The sequence below is a fragment of the Nannospalax galili genome, unplaced genomic scaffold (genome assembly GCF_000622305.1).
Source record: "Nannospalax galili isolate Female #2095 unplaced genomic scaffold, S.galili_v1.0 scaffold649, whole genome shotgun sequence".
Classification (NCBI taxonomy): domain Eukaryota; kingdom Metazoa; phylum Chordata; class Mammalia; order Rodentia; family Spalacidae; genus Nannospalax; species Nannospalax galili.
Window position 1 is genome coordinate 530,257 of NW_008359093.1, and position 15,579 is coordinate 545,835.

Sequence of the window (15,579 nt, forward strand, 5' to 3'; positions counted from 1 at the left end):
TTAGAAACTGTTATACTAAGTGAAGTAACACAGACTCAGAAAAATAAATGACATATGTTCTCCCTCATATGCGGCTCCTAGCACCAAATCCTTTTAAATTCCAGGTCCTTTTAATAATATGATGCTATACAGCAGTCCCTTCTGCATGAAATAACTATCATCATCACAACTTCATCTGAGCCTGATCACTAAACATAGCCACAATTGGTTTTGCTGATGGTTGTGCTCACTCATTAAAGAAGTGCCCAGCAGGGTCACTGGACCCTCACCTGAATATCCAGCCACTCTTGCCAGCCAACTAGTCCAGCCTTGGAAGACAAAAGAAAAATGAGGAAGAACCGAATAGAGGGATGGTTTTGGAAGCCCTTGTCAAGAAACTCCAATGGACTCTCATAAGAACATTTGAAAATTGCCCTGTTCTGATTTCTTTCTAGTCCCCTGTCTAGAACTTGTAATGCTAATTACTCTTGCCTTTACTTCTCCTTCACATCTCTCATTCATGATTCAAGGACTTTCTTCTTCCCTTAGAGACAAAAGTTATACAATTTGGGAGTCTTAGAGAGACCTACTGAAGGGCTACTCCAATTGCCTCACCCTGTGTCTCTGTTCAGCATGGAAGAAGCCAGAGCGGTCTGTGTCCCTATTCCCTATTGGGAATTTGGGTAACCCCTTCAGAGGATGGTGTGATAAGAATAGGAGGTAGGAATTGGGTAGGCAGTTAGAGTAGAAAGACCCCAAAGAAAGGTAGCCAATTTCTTGGCTAAAAGTCAGTATGTCCTTGGGCCTGTAGCAACATACTCTGTTCCAAGAACAAAAATGTCAAAAGTATTTGGGAGCTTGTATCTAATCCTTAAAATATTTTAGGGTTACCTCTTCAGAGGGGAAATGTTGGAGGGGGGGAGTGGGCATGGATTTTATCAAAACACCTTTTATGCATGTATGAAATTCTCAATAAGGTTTTTGTAAAAATTTTTAAAAATGGGGGCTGGGAATTTAGCTCAGTGGTAGAGCACTTGCCTAGCAAGCGCAAGGCCCTGGCCCCCAGACCGAAAAAAAAAAAAAAAAAAAAAAAGAAGGCAAAATTAAAAAAAAAAAACATGGAGAGGGAGGTGGCCAGTTGCCCCAGCCCCAGCTGAGAAACTATTGGCCATTGATGTCTGAGGGACAGAGAGAGTCAGTTTTCTTTAAGAGTATGGAAACTGGCTGGTGCTCCAGTTGATGACCACACACCTAAGAGTATATTGGTAGCACAACGAGTGCTCAATGAGTTTGAAATAAAGTACAAAATTTTGTGGGTAGGGAAGATGGGGGTGCATCTGGAAGGAGTTAAGACAGCATGAATGTGATCAAAGTGCATTGTGTGAAATTCTTGAAAAACCAATAAAAAATCATCTAAGGTTTTAAACGAGGCATGAAAAGATTGTGCAGGAAGTTTGGGACACCATGAAAAGTCCAAATCTACAAATTATGAGTAGGAAGGAGAAGAATTCCAGATCAATGACATGGATCAGGTCTTCAACTGGATCATAGAATAAAACTTCTCCAAATTAAAGAAAAACATATCCGTATAGCTATACCAGAAACACCAGGAAAATGACATAAGCAAGAACGAAGTAGTATATCATAACATAGCTTCCTTTCTTTATCTCCCTGTTATATCCAAACAACATAACTTCCTTTCTTTATCTGCCCCCTCTGGCTCTTACAGTCTTTCTGCTGCAACTTCTGCAATGATCCCTGAGCATTGGGGGGAAGAGGGCATATTATAGTCAAAACACAAAGTATACAGAAAAAAAGAATGGGTATTGTTCTAGTTTGCCTCTGTGTGACTATGATAAAACACTGACAAAAGGTAACTTGGGAAGGAAAGGGATTATCTTGTCTTATAAGTTACACTCAGCCATCAAGGGAAGCCAAGGCAGGAGCTCAAGGGAGGAGCCTGAAGAAGAAATCATACAGGGATGTTACCTACTGGTTTGCTACCTCTGGCTTGCTCATGTACTTTTCTTACACATCCCAGGCTACATGCCTGGGAATGGCACCACTCACAATGGGCTGGTCCCTCCGACATCAATTAGCAATTAGGAAAATGCCCTATATCCCAGTGTGGTGGCACATGCCTTTGATCCCAACACTCGGGAGGCAGAGGCAGGTGGATCTCTGTGAGTTCAACTCTGCCGGTCTACACAGCGAGTTCCAGGCCAGCTGGGGCTACAAGGGAGACCCTGTCTCAAAAAGACTCCCTCCTCCCAAAAAAGAGAAAAGACCCCACAACCGTGATCAGAGGCCAGTCTGATGGAGGAAATTCTTCAGCTGAGGGTCCTCCTTTTAGGTGATTCTAGTTTGTGGCAAGTTGACACCCTTGAAGAAAACTGACTCTCCCTCTCCTAGAAGCTATCAGTTGCCAACAGAGGCTCAGCAATGGCTGGGTCTTCTTGTCTACCACCCCAATCCATGTTGTATTTCTGTCTGGCTTGAGGATGCCAGAGACCTTATGAATACTGTCACGATTGCTTTGAGTTCATATGTGCAACTGCCCTGTTATATCCAGACAACGTACTTTCCTTTCTTTATCTGCCCCCTCTGGCTCTTAAACTCTTTCTACTGCATCTTGCGCAATGATCCCTGAGCACTGGGGGAAGAGGGTATGATATAAATGATGCATTTAGGACTGAGACCTCTGCAGCTTCTTATTTTCCACATATTGACCAGCTGTGGGTCTATACAAATATATGCATGCATATGTAACAATAATAATCAAAGAAGAGGACAGGAAATTGAGAGTGAGTTAGGGGGGGCACGGGAGGAATTAGAGGAGGTGAGGGAGAGGTGGAAATGATTCATATACAGTACCCATGTATGAAATTCTCAAATATCAGTAACAAAAGCATGATGCTATATGAAATAAATAACTACAAATAGACACATATAAAATAGTCCTAAGACGTTTGCTATTGGTGTTGTGTTCAAAAAGTTCTTTCCTGCATCTGAGTTCCAGTATATTCACTAATTTCTCCTGTATCAGATTCAGGATATCAGGTCTTATGCTGAAGTTCACCAATTTAGAGCTAGGTTTGTGCACGGAGTGATATAGGGACCTAGTTTTATTCTTTTACAGGTAGCTATCCAGTTTGACCACACCATCTGTTGAACATGCTATATTCTCTAGTATGTGCTTTTAGCTCCTTTGTCAAAAATCAGGTGACTGTAAGTTAATAGACTTATATCAGGGTCCTCAAATATGTTCCATTTAACAGTGTGTGTTTTCTTTTATGGCTTTTGAGGCTTTCATGAATGGAGTCTTTTCTCTAAGTTCATTGTAAGTATGTTTGTTGGTGGTGCACAGGAAGATTACTGATTTCTGTGTGTTAATTCTGTATCCTGCTGCTTTGCTGGGTGTATTTGTTAACTCTAGAAATTTTCAGGTATAGTCATTAGGGTCTTTTATATGTAGAATCGTATCCTCTGCAAACAAGGATACTTTAACTTCATCATTTCCTATTTGTATCCCCTTTATCTCCCTCATTTGTCTCATTGCTCCAGCTAAACCTTTAGCATATTAAACAGAAATGGAGAGAGTGGATATCTTTGTCTTGTTCCTGATTTTTGTGGAGATGCCTTGAGTTTTTCTCCATTTAGTATGATGTTGACCATACTCCAAGGGATGGACCCACACCCAAGAACATCTGGGGAAGAAAAATTAGATTCCACAGATCTTAAAAAATAACAGAGAACATGAAGTTGGGGTTGTAGTAGGTTGGTGGTCTGCCTCCCTGGACGTTTGTATTGGGAGGCCCTTTTCCTGGAATTGTAGAGCAAAGAAGCTGTTTTCAGCTCAGATGTCTAGCTGAATGGCTAGCTGATAACCAGAGGTCCAGGACAGCAGAGAGATATCATGGCAAAAGGAATGGGTTGCCTAGCTTACCGCAGCTGTGCATTCCACCAGGCCCAAGCTAGGGTTGTGACTGTTAACGGTGGGGCTAGGACGAAACATTTATCTCAGGGAACTTCTGGTTTCTATCAGGCCCACCTCATCATGACTGGGAAATGTCTTTTTATTTATTTATTTTAATTTTTATTATAAATAAAAATCTGAATGTAATGGTATCAATCCTTTGAGAATTTCATACATAAGTATAAAGTATTTTGATCATATTGACTTCCCAGTCTGTATTTGTTTCTTTTTCTGTTGTTGTGATAAAACACTATGACCAGAAGCAACTTATGGAATCGTTTATTTGGGCTTAAGTTCCATGGAGGGGGTCGATAATGGTGGGGGAGGCATATTACCCCTGGAGGCTAGAGAAGAGATCCCAAAACGCTTCCTTTCCATCACAAGTGCAAGGTAGGGTGGACCGGCAGCAAAGCAATGCTATGTGCTCTGAAGGCCGTCCCCAAGTGACACACTTCCTAAAGCAGGACTACATCTTCTAAAGATTCTACGGCCTCCCAATCAGGGCCAACAACTGGGACAAAGTGCTGAGCCTTGCTGTGACCCTTATTCAAACCACCACACACTCCTCTTAACTCCTTCCACATTCACTCCTGACTTCTCTGCTCTCTTCCAAATTCTTGTTCTCTCTCTTTTAAAATATTTTTATTTTCATTTTATGTATGAGTATTGCCTGCATGTAGGTAAGTGCACCCGTGTCATGTAACCCACGGAGGACTTGGAATTAGGGAGAGTTATTAGCTGCCATGTGGGTGCCAGGTCCTTTTAAGAGCACCCAGTGCTCTTAACCACTGAACCATATCTCCAACCCTCTCTCTCTCTCTTTTTGTGTAAACTGTCAAATATAATTTGTGCTTCATGGGTTTGGGGCCATTCAGAAGAGCTCGGTCAACTGACAAGAGGTCATCTCTTCAAAGAAAACTGACTCCCACTACCCCAGAAGCCATCAACTTCACAGCTCCTGAACTAGGAGTGGGAGCTTTGAGCCCTTCCACTGCTCATGTTGGAATCTGGACTGGATTGATTTTGTGCAGATAAAGTGTAGCAGTGGACCTGTCAGATCCAGGAGATTCTGTTTAACCCTTGCTTCCCTGAACCCTGGCTCTTTCCATCTTTCTGCCTTCTCCTCTGTGATCTGTGATCCTTGGAATGAGGGGGGATGTTATAGATACTCATTTATGGCTGATCATATTTTATTATACACATGCATGAAATCCCCAAAAATGAAGAAAAAATGAACAAGGTATGGATGTCCACTTTCACTACTCCTTTTCAGTATAGTGCTTGAAGTTTTAGCTGGAGCGAGAAGACCAGAGAAGGAAATAAAAGGGTTACAGATAAGAAAGGAAGAAGTCGAGCTATCCTTATGTGTAGATAACCGGAGTCTACACATGACTGCCAACACTTCCCTGGAAAACTCTTAGACCCAATAAATATTTTCAGAAAAGCATCAAGCTACAAAATTAATACACAAATATCAATAGTCTTCCTATATAGCAATAAAAACATACTGAGAAAGAAGTAAGGGAAACCATATTATTTCACAACTTACTCAATAAAGAATGTAATACTTGGAATAAAACTAGCCAAGAACATGCAAGACCTCTTAAATGAAAACTTAAAGCATTACAGAAAGAAATTGAAGAAGACACTATAACATGGAAATACCTTCCATGCTCACATATTTGAAGAAATAATATTGTAATATGACTATACTATACTATGAAAATATACATATTCAATACAATCCTCATAAAACATCCAACTAATTTTTTTCACGGAAATAGAACAAAGAACCTTAAAGTTCATGTGGAAAAGCAAAAGACCTCCAGATACCCAAAGATACTCTCAGCAGAAAGAGCAATGCTAATGTATATACACATACCTATAAACACATGCAGCTAAAGCTGTATTGTTGCAAATGTAGAGTCTTCAACAAATGTTGCTTGGGAAACAGGGTATCTACAGCTAGAATAAAGGTAGACCCCTATTATTGTACTAATGTCAAAGTTCAAATGGATCAAAGGCCTTAGTGTAAGATTTGAAACTCAAAAACTGAAAAATTAGAGGAAAACCACGTTTTTATTCACGATATTCTCAATGTTGTCGCCGTTTCACTTAAGGCATCCCTTCCTCTCACAGCGGAGTCCTCATGTTCCCTGGCCACCCTGTGCACACTGCTCTATCTTAGGGAAGATTTCATTTCATTCAGGTGGATGGCACAGAATCTATTCACAGTAACAAAAATATATGTCTGGTTTTATGACTTAGAATATAGTACTCTGAACACACACACACACACACACACACACACACACACACAAGAAATATACATTTTAGAAACCCCCTAAGATATTACTGCTTTGCTCAATGTCCAGGGTCAGAATAATGTCTCTCTTGTCTGCTGTTAAAGCCCTGCCTGAAATTGTCTTTATTATCTCGACTAAACACACATTCATCACTCCACCAACACTAAAGGACAGCATGAATTTGGACATAGCAACAATGTCATCAGCCATTTGTCCCTCTTCTTCTCACAGTGTAGGAGTCACCATGGCCAGAAAGTTAATACAAACATCACTCTGAAACAACATCCAACCATCTCCATGGCCCACAGGTCCTTGGCTGCACAAGACTTCACTAACCACCAATTCCTAGAAGGAAACACAGATATAGTGTGTCACTAGGTGGTATAGGAAGCTATCACGTTCCTGGGCTCCTCAAAGTTGTAGTCAGAAGCCCAAATTATCAACATAATTAAAACTCCAGCAGAGATCTGTCCCCAACTTTCTCTAGCAGTCATTAGAGACTCCCTTCCTTTTTACAAGTTTTACTTATTTCAACATAAGGTCTCAGAAAACTGGTTCTGTGTCTCCTATGGGTGTCTTTGTTGATTATCTCCACAGCACTCAGGGACTTGCACTGTCCACATACACTTCGGCACATAATCTCCAGTCCCAATACAGATACTGTCACTGAACTTACAGGGGAAACGATAATTGCTTCTCACTAAGGAAATGAGGTCATGGAATCCCAGCCCTTAATCAACGGCTCCATTCCGCATCTCCGCATGACAAGCAGCACTCATTACCTGCACAGCAAGCACCAAAAGATGGGCATTTGTGGTGGAGGGAGAACTGTGATATGTGTTTTCTTCTGCTACTTCTAATATCTTCTGTGACTAGTCCGTGGTAAATACCAAATTTTATATTATATAATGCATTCTAGGGTTTTAATAGCTGAAAAACTGGACTACTCAGAACTGATGGTAGGGAGTGTATTCACATCTGCCTTTCAGAAAAATGCTTTTAAATCTCAGGCACCAGCTCCAGCTGACACTCTCTGCCAACCATCAACTGGTCCTCTGTGACTTCTGTGTAGATTTCTGTTCTCTGATATTGTCTTTTAGGTGTCTCCGTGGAGGACCAAGTTCCTGATTGTAAAAATGTGTATGGAATGTGTGAGTCTCAGAAAGCTATTCGAACTGTTTCACAATGATACTGACCAGGAAGAGCAAAGTCACAGCCTTGACACCCACGATAAACAAATGGAAAGACCATGTGCAGATTATCACAGTCAGATCCAGGCCACAGTAAGTTACTAGCACTGAGTCCTCACAGTCCGAGTCCACTGTGCTCACACTGTTCTGCCTTAGGGAAGATTTGATTTTGTTCAGGTGGATGCCACACATTCTAACCAGCTAAACTACAATGTTAGTCTGATAATTCGAATATCATCCTATGATCAACCACCCCACACACACATTCAGGTAGACATCCCCTTGATAAATTACCACCTCGCTCCTTTCAAAGGGCCAGAATAACCTCTCTCTTGCCTTTTCTGTTATACACCTGAAATTATTTTCACTTATCCCATTAGGCACAACATCTGGTCACTCTATCTAGCATCACTCCCTGAAATATCAACTCTCCATCACTCAAACTTAAAGTCCATAGCACAGACATGGGCCGAGCCAGAAGACAGAAGATGAGCTCTTACACACTAAGCAGTCGCTTGGTGCCTTAAAGGTGGGTGCTAGCGTGTGCTTCGGCTTTTGCTTTCTTTAATCTTAGTTTTAAGGAGAGTATGGAATCTGTAGTTATATCCAAAATTTATGTTATTTTAAGAATAATAATAATATATAGATAGATAAATAATGCACATTATATTTCACATGATAAAGATAAAAATCGCTCATTTAAGGAAGTATGTGGTTAACACACACACACACACACACACACACACCAGAGAAAAAGACCACTATAGGGATTTTATTGAATGAATGCCAGATGTGTCTATTCTATTGGTCTGTAACCGGGTTTTGCAAGTGTGGTTTGCTATCTTCTTTCTACCCTTAATGTGTTACTTTCGGCACTTTCTGAAATTTTTCATGAAATAAAAATACTGTTTAGGGCTGGAGAGATGGCTTAGCGGTTAAAAGCACTGGCTGCTCTTGCAGAGAACATGGGTTCAGTTTCACATGGTGGCTAAAAACCATCCATAACTCCAGTTCCAGGGAAATTCAACTTCCTCTTCTGACGTCCTTGGGCATTGCACAATATGGGTGCAACTATCCACAGGCAGGCAATACACTCTTAGACATAAAATAAAAATAATAAATTTTATAAATACTATTCAAAGCAACACGCCACCAGATCCTGGTGTGAGGCTCAGCACATGGATGGCTTTCATCCCTCTGGTCTCCACAGAAGATGATGACCAACAGAAATTCTGAGTCTCCCATACACTCTGAATTTCTGCACTTATTGATAAGCCAGAATGCATAAAATCCACCACAACTTCAAGCCTGCCAGGGTTTCTCTTATGGAACTGGTTTTGTAACAAATCTTAAACTCCTCCTTCTTCTCCTGACCTACTTGCCTCTGAACATGTTCATGTAAGCCTGGTCTCCCACATTTTCCCCATTCCTTCCCTTCCCTTCCTCTTTGTTTACCTCTTTGCTTCATCTCTGTCATGAGACTTCATTCTGTCTGTGATCCTTAAATTTCTTTTTCAATACTGTGTGATCCTTTACAGTGATAAGCTGCAGAGCCCACTCCCCAGAACATTTTCAATTTGAAGAGAGTGAAAATGAACATGCACTCAGGTCACTCCTGATCTGCTACACCAACTATTCTGGTTTGAACAGCATTTGTCTATTGCATGTTGGGTATCTGGAGTTCACTAGATTTGTTATTTGAGGAGAATTTTTAGCAACACCTGGAACAGGTTCCACATAATTTTTCTTTTGGATGTTTTGTATTATTTTGGTAAGATGTAATGTTCTCGGTGCTTGACGGGGCTGTGGAGTATTTTCAGTGACTAGTCTGATTTATTGGCAATAGCTAGGAAGTGCAGAGTTGTTTAGATAGTATATTCTGCATGTATTAAGTCTTCTTCGAGTTATTTAGGCTCATGTATATTCTTTTGGATTAGTCTGAAAGTTTTGTTTATTAATTTCATACACAAAGACCTTTAGTGCACTAAAATTATTAATTACTGAAATTTACAAGTGTTACGATGGACAATGTTTAATTATCTTTATACTTATTACTACTTTCATATATACTTATGCATTTCAGAGGTATTTTAACCATTTCTGGTAAGTTTATGTGCATTAGAATTGTGAGAGATGACCCAACTACTTTTTCATTTACAGTTTAATATAATCATTTTTATCTAAATTTGAATTATACTTGCTATCACTGTGTGAATTTTCCATTTCTACCCTTCCAATCTGCATAATCCCTGTCCTTATATTTATACCCTCATATTTTTTTATTTTAAATAGCTTTAAATATATTTTTATGTATTCTTTTTATTTGATGTGTACAACAATTTTCCCCTGTATATGTGCAAGTCTACCTGTGTCATACAATGCCCACAGAAGCTATAAGAAGGGGTCTGATTCCACTAGAACTATAGTTATGGCTAGTTGTTACCTGCCATGTGGATGCGTAGAACTGAATCCAGGTCCTCTGCAAGAGTAGCCAGTGTTCTTAACCACTGAGCCACCTCTTCAGTCCCCATCTTCATATTTTCTTACGATACATATTTCTATGGAGTTTTTGTGCATTTCATACACTACATCTTAATCATGTTCAGACTCCCTCCCCTATCTACCTCTAACCCCCACAGTCTCCCCCACTGGATTTCATGCAGTATATCATATATGTTAAGGCTTATCGAGTCAAATTTATGTCCCCACACACCCTCAATGTATGTTTTATCCATGGAGCCTGGTCAACCTATCTACCACAAATTCCACAGCTAAGATTGGGGCTTCTAACCCATTTCCCCTATTCTGTGTTGGGTTTTTGTCTGCTTTGAGTTTGCATGTGTCTTGTGCATGCTGTCACAATTGCTGTGAGTTCATGTGAGCAGGATCCCAGCTGCCTGGAAGACTGTTTCTTTGTGATCTTCCACCAACCCTGTTACTTATAGTCTTTCTTCCCTCACTTCCACAATGGTTCCTGAGCCCTGGATTGCAGAGGTTTAATATAGGTGTCCTATCCAGGGACATACAATCTGCAGTCTCCTAGTCTCTGCATTTTGGCCTGTTGTAGCCTGGAACTCACTGTGCAGACCTTGAACTCACAGAGATCCATCTGCCTCTGCCTCCAAGTCCTGGGACTGAAGCATGCGCCATCATGCCAGGCCATCTTCGCATTTTAATGTGAAGAGGAATCATTTGTTTCATAGGTTTTTGTATCTTGCTCTTACCGTATAGGATGTCTGCTGGAAAGCAAGTCATAACAGTACAAAGATCTTCGCTCCCTCCCTTCTTCATCTGTGGACCAACTTACTCTGCACTTGTTAACCATAAAAATAGATAATGATGGCAACTCAAATACAGATCTTCATGGGGCTGTGTTTGAATGCATGTCTATTTAAAGTGAGACTGTATAGAATAGACTATGTACTGAAAATTGAAGGACGTGATGACGGTGCTCTTTTTTGACATTTGTTTAGCTCTTCCTTTCTTTAACGTCATTAATCCAGTTGCCTCAGGATATTGGTATGATGTCTCCTACCAGCTTTGATACAGGGATTATTTTCCTCATTCAGACAGTACTTGGCATTATAGGAAACTCCTCCCTCCTCTGTCTGTATACCTTCACTGTGCTCAGTGGACATCTCTTGAAACCCATCGATTTGATTCTCAGTCAACTGGTTTTGGCCAACTCTGTGGTGCTTTTCTCTAAAGGTATTCCTCAGACAATGATAACTTTGGGATGGAACTACTTCCTGGATGATACCAGGTGTAAACTTGTCTTCTATTTTTATAGAGTGGGCACTGGGGCGTCCTTCACCATCGTGTGTCTTTTCAATGGCTTCCAGGCCATTAAGCTCAACCCCAGGATTTGCAGGTGCACATGGATTCAGCTCAAGATTCGATCCCTAAAGTTCATTGGTGGCTGCTGTCTCCTGATCTGGTTCCTTCATTTCCTGATGAATTCATTTCTTCCTGTCATTGTGGATGGCCCATTGAATGAGAGAAATCTCAGCATAGAAACTAATCATGGGTCTTGCTCCTGGAAAATGCCAGAACATGCCTCAATATATACTTTATTGTACTTTTTTCCTGACATGATGACTTTGGTTTTCATGATCTGGGCCAGTGGGCTTGTGATCCTTGTGCTTCACAGACACAAGCAGAGAGTCCAACACACCCACAGCTCCAGCCTCTCCTCTGGTGCTTCCAACGAGGACAGAGCCACATGCAGAATTGTCACTCTGGTGATCTTCTTTGCAACCTTTTATTCAGTCTACCTTAGTTTGACCTTGCAGATGGTTCTTGCTGAAAATAGTAGCAAGTGGAGGGTGAACAGCTCTGTACTTCTGGCATCGTGTTTTCCAACAATCAGCCCCTACGTGCTCATTATTAGTGACACCCGCATCTCCCGGGTCTGTTTCACCTGCAAAGCAAAGGATAAAGCTTTTCACTAATTCATATGCTGTGCTGGTAGTCTGTTGTACTAAAAGCCATTGAATATAACCATCAGGATTTGTTAAATTTAGCACCCATGATGTGAAAAATATGTGATACCATCGAAAACAAGAACAACTGTTTCTCTATTACTATACACCTCATAAAAAAGGTAAAAAAAATAGTGTGAAAATTAAACGAAGATTCAGGGTTCTAATGCTTAGGTCTTTTTCCTTGAGGAAAGTTCTGATGATTTTAATATTGCAGTGTAGGAAAATTTTGATATTAAAGCACAGGAATGTCTTTAATATGGGACCTTATGGGAATTCTCTGAGAGTTTTTGGCGTATTTGCTTCTGCTTTTAGTTTTTAAATACCTTTGTTTTATAAAATTATTTGTTTTTTAAATTTTTTATTGAGCTTTTGTAATTTTATACAACAGTTCTTAATCAAATTCAGATCCCCTCCCCCATCCATGCCCCCTATCCCCCCACCAGACCTCACGTATTCCACCACACATGTTAAATCCCATACAGTCAAGCATTTGTACCCAGATGTCCTTCAGTGTAAATGTGTCCACTGGAGTCTAATCAGCCCATCTAGAGAGTGTATGTAAGGCATACTGTCCCCCATTCAGCATCAGTCACTTTCCAGTGGCTCTCATTCTAGGGCCACCTGCCACCCATTTCTGTCCTCCCCTCTGGGACCTTGTTTAATTGAGCTGGCATGGGTCCTGTGCTCGATGCCACCATTGCCACAAATTTACATGTGGCCTGAAAGCCTCCACTTCCCTGAGTTAGTTTTCTAACTCTCAAGTTCTCTCTGTTTGAAAGAGAGGAGGAATTTTCAGAAATTAACTGTTCAGATGGAAATACTAACATACACTCTATACAAACAATCATCTATGGCTTCCTGATTAACAAATGTTAAGATCAGGATGCTCTGAAGATGGTACACATACCTTGAAGATGAAATCAGCCATCAGAGTCCCAGATTCTTAAAGGTCCACCTCCCTGTACACTGATACTTAACTATTGTTGTTTTTTTTACAACAAAGACCCCCAGGACTGGTGAAGCTGTTTTCTCCTCTGCTTTCTTGACATGCTTTTGATTCAATAACTTAAATTTAAAAAATAAAATTTAAATATGAAAACTAAAAGAAATTATTTGATTGTTAATAAACATGTAAAAATGTACATGCTTTTCAGATACACTGTGCTGCTTTGACTCATGTGTACACTGTAGGAAGTTCCACTCAGACTAATGTGCTCATCCTATCACCTCACGACATCCATCTGTTGCTGACGAAGTGTTAATATCTGCAACCACTAGCTGAACATCTTTTGACATTTAATGACTCTTGGGGGAGGAGGAGGCATTTTTGTGAGGGGTTTAAGGACTGCTAAATTTCCCATGATCCAATCATCCAATAAATAATCTTATGCCCATGTATGTGCAATCAACCCTAATCAAACCGTGTAGGTTTCTTTAAAAAGTTATGGAAGTAGAAGGGAAATATGTTGGGAAGTAGTCTAAAAGGAGCGAGAGAGGCATAGGGAAGGGTTATCAAGTAGGTTAATATGATCATATTCATTATACAGCTACACAAAATTCTCAACTATAAATACATTTATTGATATACACATCACTATGCCATCCCTGCATCTCTGGGATACAGCCAGCTTGATCATAGTGGATACTCGCTTGCATTTGATTTGCAAGTATTTTATTAAGAACTTTTGAATCTATCTCCGTGAGAGAGATTGTCCTAAAATTTTGTTATTTGTTGAATCTTTGTCTGTTTGGAGTATCAGGGTAACACTGGCTTCATAGGAAGAATTTGGAAGTGTTCCTTCCTTTTCTGTTTTACGGAATAATTTGAGGAGTGTTGGTGTTAGTTCTTCTTTGAAGGTCTAGTAGAATACTGCACTGTATCTATCTGATCCATCTATTTTCTTAGAGGTTTTTTATTTTTTTTTGATGTGCTTGAGTGTTATGCTTGCATGTATGCAAGTGCACCATGTTGTACAGTGCCCACAGAGGACAGGAGAGGGCGTCAGATACCATGGACTTGGAATTAAGGATGGATGTTAGCCACTATGTGGGTGCTGGGATTTGAGCCCAGATCTTCTGCAAGAACAGCCAGTTCTTTTAACCACTGGACCATCTCTCCAGCCCAGTGGTTACAAGTTTAAATTTTTTCTTACTGCTTCATGTGATAAACCTAATTATTCAGAATGTATATTTAATGTTCTAACTCTGAGATATAATAAACATAATAGCACAATATCTGGGCACCCTTGATACAGTTTCTCTTTTATAATTTCCTCAAATATTGCTTATATCTAACTGGTTGTTATGGATCTAATTAAACTGTGTACTCATCTTGGTTTGCTTTGGTAAGTACAAATGTAGAAAAGCATCCATTTGTTTTAGACTTCCAGTTTAGTGGAATACAGGTCTTTAAAGTATGTTTTTATGATTCTATGAATTTCATCAGTATCTATTGTAATGTTTGCTTTTTTTTCTATGAGTTTATTAATTTGGATCTTCTCTCTTCTGGTTTATTTGGTTAAAGGTTTGTTAACCATGTAATCTTTTCAAAGAGATGTAAATTAATAAATGTAATTTATTGCATAAACAGACTTAATGACAGGAACCACATAATTATATCATTAGATGCCAAAAAAGACCTTTGACCAAATCCAATGTCGCTTCATGATCAAGGTCATGAAGAATAGGGATACAGGGTACATATCTCAGTATATTATAGGTTATATATAACAAGCCCACAGCCAACATCATAGTAAATAGAGAAATAGTCATAGCATTTATGCTAAAGCCAGGAACTAGGCAGGGATGTCCACTCTCTCCAATCCTGTTCCATATATTGACATTTTATCTAGAGGAATAAGATAAGTCAAACAGATGAAGGGATACAAAAAGGGAAAGGATTTACAGCACATTTGTTTTCAGAGGATGTGATTCTACACATAAAAGACCTTAAAGATTCCACCAATCTTTCTGGACTCTCTCTGGCAATGATCATTTAGTGGTGGGAGGCAGAAGTTTGATCTATGTGTCCTATTCAGAGATAAGCATTCTGAATGTTGACCAGCTGTGGGTCACAGTGTTAATCACCATCTGATGCAGATAGGGGAGGAGTCTGAATATGACAAAAAATATGTTGAAGAAATCCTCAAATTCAATTTAAAATTTAAATTAAATTAAATAATAAAAATTTTAAAGGAAACCAATGAGAATTTGAAGGTCTACTGTTAGCCTATGAGATAATTATCATATAAAATTCAGCTTCTATTGATAATTTATGCCATGCATATATTGAAATACAGAACCACAGGCATATACTTTTACATTTTGCCCTCTATGATTAGAAGTCCTTGTGTTTTATTACTTTGAGTATATTCATATATTTGTAAACGTTAATATATATTATATTTATATTCTTAAAATATTCTTGCAGGAATTGTGTGACACCATAAAAAAGCCAAACTTATGAATCATAGGCATACAGGAAGGAGAAGAATCCCAAGGTAATGGCATGGACCAGATCTTCAACAGAATCATGGAAGAAAATTTCCCAAAATTAAAGAAAGACATGCCCATACAAATAAAAGAAGCATATAGAACACCAAACAGACAGGACCAGAAAAGAAACTCTCCACGGCACATCATAG

The 15,579-nt window shown here is 39.6% G+C and overlaps 1 protein-coding gene across 1 annotated transcript; it reads left to right on the forward strand.

Annotated features, from left to right (window-relative positions):
* Positions 1 to 10,975: 10,975 nt before the first annotated feature.
* LOC103725500 (vomeronasal type-1 receptor 1-like) lies at positions 10,976 to 11,902 on the forward strand. Its single transcript, XM_008822806.1, has one exon. The coding sequence runs from the start codon at positions 10,976 to 10,978 to the stop codon at positions 11,900 to 11,902; it is 927 nt and encodes a 308-aa protein (XP_008821028.1).
* The last annotated feature ends 3,677 nt before the right edge of the window (positions 11,903 to 15,579 follow it).